The sequence below is a fragment of the Ambystoma mexicanum genome, chromosome 1q (assembly GCF_040938575.1).
Source record: "Ambystoma mexicanum isolate Mex_15411 chromosome 1q, UKY_AmexF1_1, whole genome shotgun sequence".
In the NCBI taxonomy this organism is placed as follows: Eukaryota; Metazoa; Chordata; class Amphibia; order Caudata; family Ambystomatidae; genus Ambystoma; species Ambystoma mexicanum.
In genome coordinates, this window is record NC_090922.1 from 1,119,863,521 (window position 1) to 1,119,878,654 (window position 15,134).

Genomic DNA, 15,134 nt, shown 5'->3' on the forward strand with positions numbered 1-15,134 from the left:
AGGACCAATCAGGGACACCTATTGCCCCCCCCCCCCAATGGGTCGGGGAGATGCAGCTGACACCATCCCAGCTCAGGCCTTGTTAACCTGGCCCATATTGTCAACTGAACCGGCACAGGATGACTCACAGGCCGACTTCCGTGTCACCAAGTCAAAGCCATGTGTGGCGGTGAAAGTTGCTGTCACCAGGCCACGTGGATCTGGGGAAGCAATGTCATCTGCTGCCCCAAGTAGCCAGGGTGAGGCTGCAGGGGCAGCTGCAGCTCAATCCACCCCAGCTCCTAGTCACCCAGTAGGGACAATGTTGGTCCAAGTCCATCACACCGAGGTTGGTCCTGCCAACATCACCCAGCAGCCAATGCCTGAAGTGAGACCTTTGGGCATCGTGCCTTTGGCTACTTCCAGCGCCCAGTCCATCTGCACCTCTGCCCCTACCGACCAGAGCGGCCTAAGCCACTCAGGGTCCGCACCACCTCTCAAGAGGAAGTAGGGTGCTCTTGCGGTACAGGCTGGGACCCCAGACACGACTCCCCCCTCCGACACGTCAAGGATGCATAGTTTCAATGATGTGGAACTAGAAGCACTTGTAGGCTACGTGTCGGCCCATTGCCGCAAAATTCTGGTGACTGCATGGTGCAAGACTACGACTGCTCAATGTAGGGCCCACTGGCAATGCATCGCGGACCAGATTAGTTCCCTTGGATCTGTGAGGCACACAGGATTGCTCTAAGCGGTGGAATGACCTCAAACGCAGAGCAAAAAACAAGCTGGCTTCCAATCATGCCTCTACTCTGGTGACTGGCAGTGGGTCTCCACCAGAGGAGGAAGTACTCACAGAACATGAGTCAATCGCTGGAGGCTTCATCACAGAGGATCAGATCCAAGGCGTGGGAGACCTACCAGATCTTGAGGCAATGTCCGGTGAGTGGCCATGCATGTGTGTGCAAACCATGTGTATGTTGCTTGGGTGATGTGTTCTGATTGAGTACCAGGTGAGGCTGTGTAGTCATGACTGCTATGGGTCACCCATGTGGTGCCTCCAAACCATCCCCCGGCCTTGGGTTTGGGTTTTACAGTATCCTTTGACCGCAGTTGACAATTTGCACCAGATTACTACACTTGCCCTTCAACTGCCATCATGCCACAACATTGTTCATACTGTTTTCCTGTTCATTCTGCCTGATTGATGGAATCCTTTGCATGTTTACCACACATTTTGTGCCATTCTGCCCCAAATGTAACATACTTCAGACATAGATTACACCACACAATGCCACACATGGGTTTACTTATTATGGGAATGATTTCATCAATCAGGCTGATTGAGTAATGTGCACCTACACATGGCCTGCATACAATCACTTCGGGGCCCTGTTTGAATGTTCAACATGACATTTGTCTTCTGTCATGTCCAAGTGACCAACCATTGATGTATCCATGTGCCTGCCATCACTGCATTAGTGAACATTGGCTTTGTTGCAGCATGAGACACATGCGTGTTTTGTCACACTCTTTTGCATGTTCTATTTCATGATGTCCATCTCACATGGATGTGCGAGAGTACCGATTTGCTACCATCTGGGTGTCCTTGTCAAATCTGCCATGGCTATGCTACGTGCCATCTGTGTGCTGGCATGTGTGATGTATGTGGATTGTCCATGCCACTCACAGGCTAATGTGTGATGTCGGTGCTATGCAGCATGCAGCACATGAGTTGCTTTTCCATCTTGGAGTCCTCAGTGTGTGCTTTTAGGCTCCCCTTCCACTTCATTGCCAGTACATACATGCCAGAGTTATTGTCATGTGTGACATGTGTCATTTATGTATTCAATGTGCACCTCGTGATGCCTATGTGTGTGGGCTATGCTGCTCATGCCTGTTTTCATTACTTTTCTTTTATGTTTTTGCAGGTGATGAGACACTAGATGCTGTGGAGGAGGAAGAGATGGCGCAGAGGGAGGAGTACTCCCAGACACAACCAGGCACCAGTGGAGGACATGGGGTGGTGGTGGGTGAAAATCCATTACTCCTACAGACCATCCTTTCCATGGGTGTCACTGGGCACACCTCTGTAGACCTCTATAGCTCAGGTGCTGAATCTGACAAATGTCACGTCACAGGTGAGTGTTTTTGGCAGGGATGCTGTTCTGTCCAACCCACCTGCACTGGGGTAGACCCCTCTATGGGGCATTCAGTGTTGGAAAGTCCACCTATGGCGGTTACGGATGCAGGGTCACACTCCACTATATTTGCTCCTGTTCCTGGGCCAGCAGATCAAAGGAGGAATGCAGTCCTGCAGCCTCAGGCAGTGCCAGCACATCAAGGTGCACATCACCTTGCCCCAAACAGGTGTGGTGCCCGCCAACGCGGTGGCCATGCGCCACCAGGCAATACTGTGTGGGAGAACTCCATGTATACTATTGCAGCACAACAGGGGGCATCATGTGAAATGATGGCTCAGGCCATGGATAGGGTGGCCACTTCCATTCTCCCCCCTGAAAGGCAGGTGGAGCTCCAGCAGCAGGCAACAGAGTCCATGTGCCGCTCACACAGGGAGGACATGTTGGCGTCCAACAGGGACCGACGGGCTGGACTGGAGAGACTGCGCACAGACATATCTGCAGAGTCACAGGCCCACAGGGATGCCCAGAGGTTAGAACACAGGTCCCTCAGAGATACTCTGGGTGCACTTGAGGTGTCCCAGAGTACAAGGTCAGAACAGCAGCTGCAGCAGCTAACACGCACACTCTCAGCTGAGCTCCAGGCAACCCGTGAGGAGATCCGGGCATCACGCGAGGCCTTGCAGGCAGAAAAGCGCGCTACCCGTGAGGTGCTTCATGGGGATCTCCGTACCATCATCCTGCAGAACCAAACCTTTCAGACCTGCATGCTTGCTGCCATGGAGGAGCATGCCAGGGCTTTGCGTTGTCTGCCTCCCATATCACGCGCACCTTCTAATGTACCACCAGAGGGTGATGACAGCGACGGCAATTCTACCACTGTAGGGTAGCCGTGCAGGCCATGAGCCCATGGAGGGTTTTTTTTTTTCTCAACATACACGCTTGTGGGTGTTGGGGTGCACCCTGTAAGTCCACCCTCCTGGGTGGCCTCTGCCCCTCCACCCCCCGGTCGACACATGGCCTTTTTTGATTCATTTTTTTTCATATTTCATTCAGAATTGCAAATTAGAATTTTTATTATCTTTTTTGCTTCTTTTTTCTATTTATTATTTTCAATTTATTTTCATGTTTTATGTTTTTTTATTTTCATTTAATTTTTTTTAATTAAAATTGTATTCTGATTTTTACTTTGTTATTTTATTTCTTTGGTTTACTTCATTTACTTTTTCTTTTTTTAATTTGCATTTACTCTTTGTTCATAACCATTTTCTTTCAGATTGTGAATTCATGTTACAGTGTTGCTTTGTGTGGCTCCCGTAGGCATCCACTGTGTATTCCAGCTGGGCACATGCAGGCTTGTCCTGTCTTTGGGTTAGAAACTTGGGTTCCTGATAGGCACACCCCTCCTCCTTACCCTTTCCATGGTGCCGCAAAGGGTGTGACCAAGTGACATTAACTTACACAGAGGCATTGGGCTCCCATAAGTTGTGTGGGCAGTCTGTAGTCCAAACTGTGTATACATCCTTAGTGGGGATTGGTGTTCATTTTTCCACTCCATGGTTGATTTGTATATAGTATTACATACAGGACGTTTTGCATATATACATGTAGCTTCTTCGTGTCTTAACAAGCCCTTCTCCATTGCAGATGCAGTTCATGTTGTATGCAGTACACTGCCACATTTGCCTACCAGCAACACACTGCAGTTGGAAGGGGTCGATGTGCTGCCTTTGTCAGGTTGTGACACTTGCACTACTTTCATTTTTTAATGTCATACGTTGCCACTGTTGGATCCTATACTAATGTTTTGTCTTGCTGGTAAGTATTTGTTCATGTGTGCTGTTTTTTTTCATTAGTGAGAGGAAATTGTCTCTGGCCCGTTTACATTTGGGACAGTGCACTTCATGTGTTGTGCATTCATTTGGTTGCTTTCACATAGCATGCCATGCCATGGTGTGTTGGGTAGCTGAGATGGGGTTAGGGAGGGGTTGGGTGACATGCCACTATTTTGTTGTAGTATTTTGCAAGGGGGTAGTCCTTCATGCTGCATGAATGTGTGCCTTTTACTGGCACAGCATTGGGTGTGTTTAAGTAGCTAGGGATGCACACAATGTAGCACTTCCAGGTAAACAATTTCAGGGTGATATGGTTGTGACAGTTGACTATCCCTTTTGTCATCATCATAAATTCTCAACTGGTATGAGTCAGGCCTGTGTGCTCCGCAGGGGTGGGATTTTAGGTGAAGAAATTTGCCATGGATTTAGCGCATATCCCAGGGTTTCGCTCGGGCCTATAACTAAGGGCCCCGGGGCATTAACTGAATCGGTAATGCCCCCGCCGCTCGGGCCATAGTGCTTAAATAAGGTTATTTATTATATATACTAGGACAATGCTAAAATCACTACAGTTCAGGTAGGTAAAAATAGTTCACACAGATAGATATATACATTAGATATTTGATGTTGAAATACGCCATTCAATAGTAGACCTTTAGATAATAAATTAAGTATAGAGTAGCTTCAAGTTAGCACATCATTGATCAACCAAAATTTACTTAATTAGCAATACTGATAGGTAGGCAACTTTAGGAAAGCCTTAATCTTTAGGAGTCCAACACAATCTGGGGAATGAGTGTCTCAAAAGGTCAGATAGGGACACTAGGGGACAAGTGACCCTTGGGTAGCAGAACAAAGGAAGGTTGATGGTGTCAAAGTTGTCCAATATCAGGATAAGCATTTTCGTAACAAGTAACGGAACTGGATTAAAATGGTTCAGGGGGACTAGGCAGGACACCTGAAGGTTTTCAGCCTTAGCACTGATGTCCTTAATCCCAGGAGAACACGGTTGGGGTGTCCACCGCAACATGACTCAAAGGTCAGGAGGAGTGAACAGAAACACCACAACTGCCCAGGTAAGTACCCGGGAGTCAGACAGTACCTTCTATGATTAAGAACAGCGATGTCACCGGCAGGTCCCCACAGTAAGGTGACAAAAGCTCTGGTTCGGGTCTCTGGCCTTGGCAGCTGGAGGAGAAGCCTTTGGCGGGAACAGATGGTCAGACTCAGCCACACGGATGCCCAGCAGAGGATCTTAGCAGCACTTGGTTGTGGAGGCTCGACTCAGGATTTGTAGCAGCGACAGTTATCACCCAGCAGACTTTCTTCCTTCTCTTAGTCCTAGACTCTTCCGAGGGGACTTCTACAATTGGGGTGGAGTCTCTGTAGGCCGAGACAGATGCCCACGAGTTTGTAGCCGGAATGGTGCTTGACGATATGATGCACCACAGTAGTGTGAGAGGTCCCAAGATATTCGGGTTTTGCAGGCCTGGAAGGTTGCAGCACTTTGTGGGATGGCTCAAACTGCAGATGGTCTCGAAACTGGTTAGACCAACCAGTCTAAGATCTGGATCTTCCCTGTCGCACACAAGAGAGGGCTGGAATAGCAGCAGTCACTGAGTCGGCTTTGGCAGTCACTGTAGATCTTTTCTTCTTTCTTCTTCAGAATGGATCTTCCAGAGGTCGAATCTGGCTTCAGCATCAAGACCCTCGCCTTCTATGGAGGAACAAAGCCAATCAGTATGCATGCAACATTCAAAGTTTGGGTGGTGCCCAAGGGGCAGCCAGGCACCCAGTCGGAGTTGGATCTAAGCAGGTATACTGGAGGACAAAGAACTGAGGAGTATCGGTGTCCTCCCAGCTTCCTGTCCTCCTAGACACACTGGTGTCTCTGGGTGGGCTTCAAAATGGGAGCCCGTCAAAGGAGTGAGCAGGACTCCCACCTCTATCCCCCCCCCAGCCATCACCCAATCTAGGTTAGCAGAAGAAGGCTCAAGAAAGGACAAGCCATCGTCAGTTGGCTAAAAAAGGAGACCAGCACCATTTTAGGTCAATGGTTACCTATGTGTCCCTTACAGCAGCTGGGACGACAGCTTACGTGTAAAATTCCCAAAAGTCGGTAGAAAATATCCACTGCCACCAGCCACTGAAATAGTCTTGCCATAACTAGAAAGTTATCCCCTCAGCACTCCACATAAAGTTGGGGAGTGCTGATCTCACAAAATAAAAGCATAGATAAGTAGGATAGAAAATGTTCCCCTATCCTGGTAACAGTATGTTATCACAGGAATATAAAATAAAGCCAAGGCGCTTCCAGCAACAGTGCACAGACAGTGCTCTGTGCTGCAATAGTAAAATATAGATGCCACAAAAAGATGGATGCAAGCAGACACCATCAAAGACAACCAAAAAGGAAAAAGGGTTCCAAGAGTCGCATAAAGGTTTCCACTCATGCAGGAGAGTCAGCCATAAATCTAATAGTCCAGCAAAAAGTGCTGGGGGTCTCACTAAGTGGGAGGAATTACACACACACAATGGAAAATCTACCCAACAGTAACCCAGCATCTAAAGAATTGTCAGTAGTTGTAATGAGAAAAATAAGCAGGCTATGGTACTGGTTGTTGCACATGCTGGAAGCTAAGTGGTTAGGTAATTCAGCGACATCTAAGCCCTGATGTGCAAATCTGACTTTTACAATATCGTAATCATCAGATTTTCTGTTTTCGCCCAGTCAACTCTTTTAAACAACTCGACGAAATCAGTTTCTTTCATGTCTTATAACTGTTGCATGTGCAAATAAGGAGTTGTATATTTTAAGTGCGCCATTTTTTAGGAGTATAAGCTCAGCAATGGTTTCCCATCTCCTTCAGAAACGACTTCAGGCACATGCTTTGATGATGACCTTTGCTTGTGTAGTTTAGCTATTTTCACAAAAGCGTAGACAGATAGAACGGGTTTACCACGTTTCCGCTACACATCAGAAAACCTTCATTAATCTATTCATTACACCCAACTGTAATAATGAGCAATGGCAAATTACTCAAACAGTAGTTATACACGCACCTTATCCAACCGTCAGGTTACACAGTCATTTTACTCTACATCATATCTAAATGTACAAACATTTTCATAAAAACAAGTTTTCAATCCCAATTTGCAAAGAGCAAGTGGTATAGGTTCAAAACGTCCCTAGATCACAGGCTGTCCAGATGCTGGGCTGAGGTACCCACTCCATAGAATTCAGAGCACAACATCAGTGATGAGATGCAAAGTTCCCTCGACAAGCACCTCAAATAGAACCACATAAATAAACGTATATAAAAAGAAATAACAAAACCTGCTTATACCGTACAGAGGAATCACTGTCACTTCACCTAGTCCATTTGTGACCTTCATCATGACAAAACACATTTAAAAGCAGTAATTGATCCTGGCTGTTCCTACAGTGCTATCTGTGTGGCAATGAAAACGGGGAAACAAATTAAACTAATACATTTTGATAAATGTAACCTTATCAAACTTAGGCTATCGCGTTACCAAGGATTGATACCTGCGGATTTCACTTCATAAACAAGTTTTAACTAATTGCTTTCATTAACTTTTGATCCTGAAAAAAAGTAAAGAAATTCACTTTAAGTGACTAATTTGTGTTACAAAGTTCTTAAATTTGTACACTTCAAGAATAAACTTAGTAACCCGAATAATCATCTTGACATGTTAATGCATTGCTTACTTAGTTTTGTGGAGTGGCAATCATCCTGACGCTCATCTGGCACGGTGGTCAGTCAAAAGGCCGGAAAAAAAATATCGAATGACAAAAATCTCGAAAAAAAAAAAAAAAACAAAATCGCATTTTTTATTCATTTATTTATATGTATTTTTGGGGTCAAGTAAGTAAAAAAAGGGGTAAAATAAAAAAATGAAAAAAGGGGGGTTGCGGGGAACCCCCCCATTTCGAAAAAAAAACGTATTGAAAAAAAAAAATTGATTTATTTTTTTTCGTGATTTTTTGGTTCGACCTTTTTTTCGATATTTTTTTTTTCGGTCTTTGCACTATAAACCGTTTCAAACCATTGTTTCGAAATGTTTCATTGAGTCATTCTTCAACACAAACCAAAGGTGAAACCCAATTACTCTTCTTAGTCATAAATCAGTCGAAGTCAAAGATTTGCAAACCCTACCTTAGTACTTCGAGGGCTTAGAACACACAGCTGAATTGATTTAATGCAGATCCTAACCAAGGCGACTATGTTGCAGATCAGTAAAGAAAAAGGCATCCTCCCAGCTTGCACTCATTTATATCAAGTGCATGTACTTTTGCCGGTTTGGATGGACTGCCTCATACCGTCATACGCTTCCAACTAGCCCCCATCCTGGAGGTACAAATGGCTTGTTCCTGGCTACTAGACAGCCAAAACAAAAGCCATATTCAATGTTAAAATGGCTGCATCGGCTGTGTGGAAACTAACATTACACAATAGCTACTGCATCCAATATTTTAAGCATTAATCTAGGTGTGCTAAATAATGAGCATTGCCTTTATTCAGTTAATTACTAAATTACCTTTTATTAACACCATTCAAAGCCCAACTATCATCCAAACTGCCAAATTTGGAAAACCTCTTTTCGATATTTAACATGCCATATATTCGATCAGACAAGTTATTTCACAAATACACATAACTGATATATGCACATTCATTTGCAATCAGTGAGTTCCAATATAGGGACATTCAATTGCAGAAATAAAGAGTGGAAAAAAAATCTTTTCATACATACAACTCCATAGACTATGTACAGAGACACTTAGCCAACCTCCACACCAATTACTTTATCAGTAGGTTCCAGTCAATACATTCATATAAACCATTTTCCACAGTATTCAAACATTTAATCAAGTTGAATGAGTATACCGTCACCATGACACCCCCCTTAAAGTAGCTGTACTTTTTAGAAGGAACAAACACAGCAAGTCTGAGTCATTGTCTTCAGTGTGCACATAACGATCGACCAGCGGTTGGTCTGCTACCCGATTACTTATACAAGACTGGTACTCAGATGTGTCCCGTCTCGTATTTTACCATTTGCATAATATGCCACATGGGCACTAAATTCCATACAGTACATTTGAATTCAACAACTAGTATATGAATTGCGATGCCAAATAAATGTGTTCGAAAAAAGTTAATATTGTCCGTTAATGAGCACGGAACACAATTACCACATTTGAAGTGACCATGAACAGGAGGAAAAGGTACATCTATAACTTTGGTTTAGTAATGGGCTGTTGCACATTTTTACAGTTTAGTGGAATGAATAAATACTTTATGAAGGATTTTTTGATGTGTAGCTGAAACTTGGTAACTGAGCCAGTCCAAAGTATGGTGTGCTTATGTTGTGATAGTTACTTTCCCTGTGTGCTTAGGACAGTGTAGAGGGGATCCATTTTTCTTTTTTGTATTCATTTCCTTCAGCTTCGATTGGATGGTCATTGATGGGATAAGTACCATGGATGGTGCAACAGACACAGAGTTGAAGTTACAGGTGCTGTAATAGATGTATATGCGTTGAAGGTAGAAAAACCATGGAGGCTGCCAAAGGAAGATCGATGGTAGAGACTAATGACGGCATCATCATCAGTGTCAATAAACAAGGCAATGGTTTCACAGACTGACCATAATGACGTATTTATTATAGAGTGTTAAGCGTTGGTAGGTGTTTACTTGTAGATCGATGTAAGGGAGTTTTTCTAAAGTCCACCTGTGGTAGGACTTTATAAAACTGTCCTCTTGGTATACAGTGCTCCAACTTCTAGATTCGGCCTGTGCAACTCAAGGTTTTGGTAGTGTGGCAGAGAAGCCAGGCTAATCTTAGGAGGGAGATGTGGGCTGTAAATCAGTACAAAACTTAGAATATACATAGGACCAACCACAAGGGAAAACTAATGCAGTACTTTGGGTGAGTAAACCACAGTGTAAAACCTATAAGGATAATGAATGCAATTCAAATGTAAGTAAAACCACAGCTATAGTAACTCAGAATAGTCTGTTGAAGGAATAAAATGAATGAACAACACCAACAATATCAGGTAAGCACTTTAAAACGTATAATACTTTTCAGAGGCCTTAAGGTTTCAGCAGTCCATCCCTATCTATGTATGGGTTCTTCATAATCATATTGGAGGGAAAAGCAGGTGAGGCACAGTTCCAGAAAAATCAAAGTTCCGAAGGATTGTTCAGAAACAAGTAAGTAGCAAGCTTTTGTTGGTAAAAAAGGGTTTAGGGGCTTAGGAGAAAGCTCCCTGAATGTGCACAAGCCTTAGGCCTGGGCGAACGTGTATGGGCGAACACCCAAACACTGGAATCAGCACTCCAGCAGCAAAGGAGCGACATAATGACTCAAGGCAAGAATTACCACAAGTCCCTCAGTACTTGAGGAGCGATGAAGAGGATGAAGCTGGACGCCTTCACGATGTAGCAGCTGCAGTCCAGGTCTCCTGTTCCTTGGTCGTGATGACGAAAGGAGTGACTCTTGAAGGGAGGTCACAGCAGTGGTCGAGAGAGGGGACCCCCATCAAAAGGATTCTTCGTGCTACAACACGGATCTGTGGTTTTGGCGCATTTTCACAGACACCAAAGAAGAACGGTTACTGCCTGGACTTTGAGGAGTGGAATCTTGTCTCTGGAGGTCCAGATGGAGTCCATCATCGTTTTCGGAAGGATTTGTTCTTCTGAAGATGATGCCTGCAAAGCAGGATGATCGCAGGTCCCAGGGTACTGGCGGTTTGCAACCCAGGAAGGTCACAGGTCTTTCTGGGATGGCTCGAATTGCACGTCGTCCTAAGACCAATAATGCCCACCAGTCCAAGGGAGAGTCATCCTCTTCGGAGGTTCCCTGTCGATTTGAAAACTGGGTCAGGACAGCAGCCGTCACTTCAACTGGCTTCTCCGATTCAGGCATCTCAGGGCGTCTTCTTCGGTTCTCCAGTTCCAGTGGTCGACTGTGTGTACCAGGATCCTTGTTTTTTATCTAGGAACCCAGCCAATTAGCACTCATGCTACATTAAAACTTCAGCCTCCCAGTTGGAACTGGTTCCAGGCAGGCATACAAGAAGACAAAGACCAGTGTAGTTTTGGGATCCTCCCCTGCTTCCTGTCCTCACAGACACTCTGTAGCATTGGCAGGCAACTCAAAGGATTCCTGCCAAAGATGAAAATCGTACCCGGACTTCCCCCACCCAGCACGGCAGAAGGACCAAGAAAGGACAAGCAACCACAGTCACCATTTTGCCTCAATTGGGACCCTTCTGTGCATTACTGTGGCTGTGAGCACAGCCCACAGGTAAAAATTACACAAAGGTCAGTAGAACACATCCACTGCCAACAGCTATTCAGGTATGCTTGTCACCGTAACAAATGTTACTGGAACAGTGAGGAAGGGGATACTCCTCAGCACTCCAGATACAGTGGTGTGTGCTGATGTCACATTATAAATTGTAGAAAGGATAACAAGTATCCCTCTCCCATTGGGAACAGGTGTTCTCACAAGGAGAATAAAATAAAAAGGGATGGCCAAAGGGTTCCCAGCAACAGCGCACAAAAGGTGCAGTGTGGTGCAAAAAAAGTAAATTACAGATGGCTTAGAAAAGATGGAGGAAAACATGACTCCATAAAATAAAGTAAAAAAAATAACAAGCAAGGGTTGCCATAGTCAGATTAAAAGAATGAGTGAGTGGGGGAAAAGGCTCCCACTCGGAACAGAAAAAATCCAGGAGTCCAGAAAAAAGGGCTCAGGGTCTCAATTGGAAGCGGTTGGTAGTTGCTTTGAAGACATGCCATCCGTTGGCAGGTGCTTAAAATGCACTTAAAAAAATAAAAAAGCACAAGCTGTTCATTAACATAGTATTCCCAAAAGGCAGGGCAGGCGACAGTCTCAGACAGTGGAGCTGTTGACTAGACGTCTGATGATGGGGAGGACTTGGAAACAGTTTAAGAGTAGCCCACGCCAGGTCATGAACCTTCACCCTCAATCCACCAAGCATCCAAAACTAACTAAAAGACGTGGATGGGAGCGAGGTATGGGAAAACAATAGTCATCTCCGGCGTTGCTTGTGGTCTCATGCAGAAAGGATGTGGCCCTGAAGTTGGGGCTAGTCTGCCCTTTTTGGGGAAGGAACGAACCCGGTTTGCATATGGTTTTTCCCCTTCTGTAATTCATTTGCAGTTGGAAAAAGTTGGAGTTGCCAAGCACTGTGCCCGTGGTTATGATGGATTCAAATCATGCCAGCCATCAGCTTTTGCAAACAATAGTCAAGTAGCAGGTAGATCAAGCACTAAAGAGCCATGAGCAATGTTAGTGCTACATTTTGTATAGTGCAATTATACTTCGCTTAAGTCGAGGTTGGATGAATGCAGTCAAGAGATCTACGATATATGAAGGCATGTGCAGGTACTGAGAAATTTAGTAGCGTTGAAGCACTGCATTTAACCGACTGGTTGAATCCAAAACACTACGTTACTGCCATCTGTCAAGTCACTCAAGACACATGAAAACAGATGCACAATCCACTATAATCCATTTAGCAGCAGGTGAAATAATTACTTTATAGCTGTCTTTTTGCAGGCAGTATTCCAATTCCAGACAGCCACGTGGTCTTTACTACCACACAAACGCTTCACCCAGCAGTGGACAATTTCCACGTGTTTTTTTGAAGAGTTACCTCTTTGTGTAATTTTAAAACTATGGTATGAACATTTTTGGGTCATTACTTTGGGTTTGTAAAAAGTGAGTTAGAATGATGTCCTGAAAAGAGTATTTCCAAAGCTTAGGTTTTCAAGATGGCTCTGGAGAAGGTATATTTTAAAATGAGTCACAGAATTTTTAAAGCATGTTAGCTGAAGGTTGCATTCTCTAGCAGCTGCCACATTGTTGATCATCAGGTCACCACTAGAAAGAGATTACACTTCCAGACCTCCTCTAGAACCATAGCCTGCCTTGGATAGCGTGCTTATACTTGACCTTTTGGACAGTGAAATTGGCAAACAACAGCTTTTTTTGTATAAGAGATACAAATCTCTGACTAAAATTGGCTGTAAAATGCTTTTTAAATGGCCACATTCAATTAGTCAACCAAAATGTTTTAGCACTTCACGTCTTACACATATTTTATTTTATTTAGGGTTCTTGTAAGTAAGTGCAACCTATGCTGCGAAAGCAACGGACAATGACAAAAGCAGCAACAGATTTTCATTATAAGTAATTAACATGTAATAGATTAATCGAAAGTAAACTTGTCATGAAATGTAACTTGAAAATACCCAAAACAATATTTAGAAAGTTGGGCATCGCATACATGGAGCAGATATAATAATAATACGTACAGATACTAGAATGGAATACACTTTTTTTTATAAAAAGAAAATACTTGCTTGTAGGTGTCATTTTCAATTGGTAGCAGGTCATAGGCCATTGCTTGGAAGGTGAGTTCATGCAGTACAGTAGACACTGCATCAAATCCACGGTCAAGAATTAACATTTGTGACTGTGTTTTACCCTAAAAAGAAGACGAATGCAAACACATTACAAACCATTCCTTTGGATAAACAGTAACACACGTGATTGAGAGACAATTAGCAGCTATTTTTAATCATGTTAGAATCCAAGGCTTTCCATCGTGGTGCAAAATTCTCTCCACCTGCGAGTCACCCAGCACTTTTTGCTGGACATTCTTTTACCCCGATCATGGGAACTCATATTACCTCTTGTTGGCATTTCTTTGTGGATTCATGCTTTCAAGCATCTGTAATTTACCAAAGCAGAAAACAGCACTTTCTGTGCAGTGTTTCTGGGGGCCCCAAGAGCTTCCCTGCGATTGCCTTTGCTTGGCAAACTGTTAAAAAGGCATGGGGATACTTCTTATCCCACCTGTGCTTTAATTTGCAAGATCAGCACACCCCATCTTATGTGGGGTGCTGAGGGGATCCAATGTATCCCTTTTTCTCGACTCTCCAGTAACCTTTTGGTTACTGCGACATGTCTATCTGTTTAGGCTGGAGGCAGTGTACCTTTTACACAACGTTTTTGGGAACTTTCATCGTAGGCTGCCTTTACAGCTGTGGTAGTGGACACAAAGAACACCATCTGCTCAAAATGGTGGCTGCACCTTTTTAAGCCCTAAACAAGATGGCCTGTCCTTTCCTATGTCTTCTTCTGTCCTACTAGGAGGTGGAGGCTCCTCTTGTCCCTTCATCTTCGCCAGGCTTCCATCGGAAAGCCGACAGGGACCCTCTGAGTGACTGGCAGGCCAGGACGGGCGGAGGGGTCAAGTGAAACTCCCCTGTCCTTTGCCCTGCAGTGTGCCTGAGAGAGATCAGTTCACATTGGGAGGCTGGCTGCCTCCATTCGAGAGCCATCCCCAAGTTTGAATGGTGCATGGGATACTGTTGGTGGACTCAGCCAGGTTCCTGCATAAATCAAGAGGTCCTGGAGCTGAAGCCCAGAGTCGACCAATGGAACAGAAGACTCCAAAGAAAGACAATACCAGAAATGTCCAGCGACTGCCAGAGCCTGCTGAGTAAGTGCTGCTGTCCCGACCTCAAATTCTAAGCGACAGGGAAGATCCGAAGACTACAACTTCCTCCCCTGGGCTGGTGGGCCTAGCCAGTCTCAAGACGAACTGCATTTTGCACCATCCCTTGAAGAGCTGCAACCGCCACAGCCTGCAATACGCCAATACCTTGGGAGCTTGGCTGCATCGTTGTGCATCGTCTCCTGAAGCATGGATTTGTCTGAAACTTTGTTGCCATCGTTCTAAGACTGTAGTTACCTGATTGATCCAGCTCCCAAAGGTCCCCTCACTTAAGATGAGGACTGAGAAACTGAGAAGAGTCACCCGCCGCGACAACCGTCCTTCAACCAAACCTGAAAAAGGCGTAAACAAGCCAGAACCGAAATGAAACTTTTTCGGGTCTCTGCACGAGAGCGGTCACCAGATCCACTGAAATCACTTTCTTCTGTCTCCAAGATCGAGAAAACAGTGACCGAGTCGCTGATGCTTCACTGCTGGAACCATCTTGCAGCAACAATTTCTTCACCTAAACGTAGTGTCCTAGCCCTGGTACAACTTACCTGGGGGTTGTTTGAGTGATCCTGTGAGCTTTGTGGGCTGCAGACAGATTTA

General features: G+C 44.7%; 1 protein-coding gene across 1 annotated transcript in view; it reads right to left on the reverse strand.

Moving 5' to 3' along the window:
* Window positions 1-15,134, reverse strand: part of STXBP3 (syntaxin binding protein 3) — a 639,289-nt gene that overhangs the window by 471,450 nt on the left and 152,705 nt on the right. The window contains exon 9 of the mRNA XM_069641861.1: window positions 13,384-13,508. Within this exon, the coding sequence (XP_069497962.1) occupies window positions 13,384-13,508 (125 nt within the window). The remainder of the gene's footprint in view (window positions 1-13,383; window positions 13,509-15,134) is intronic.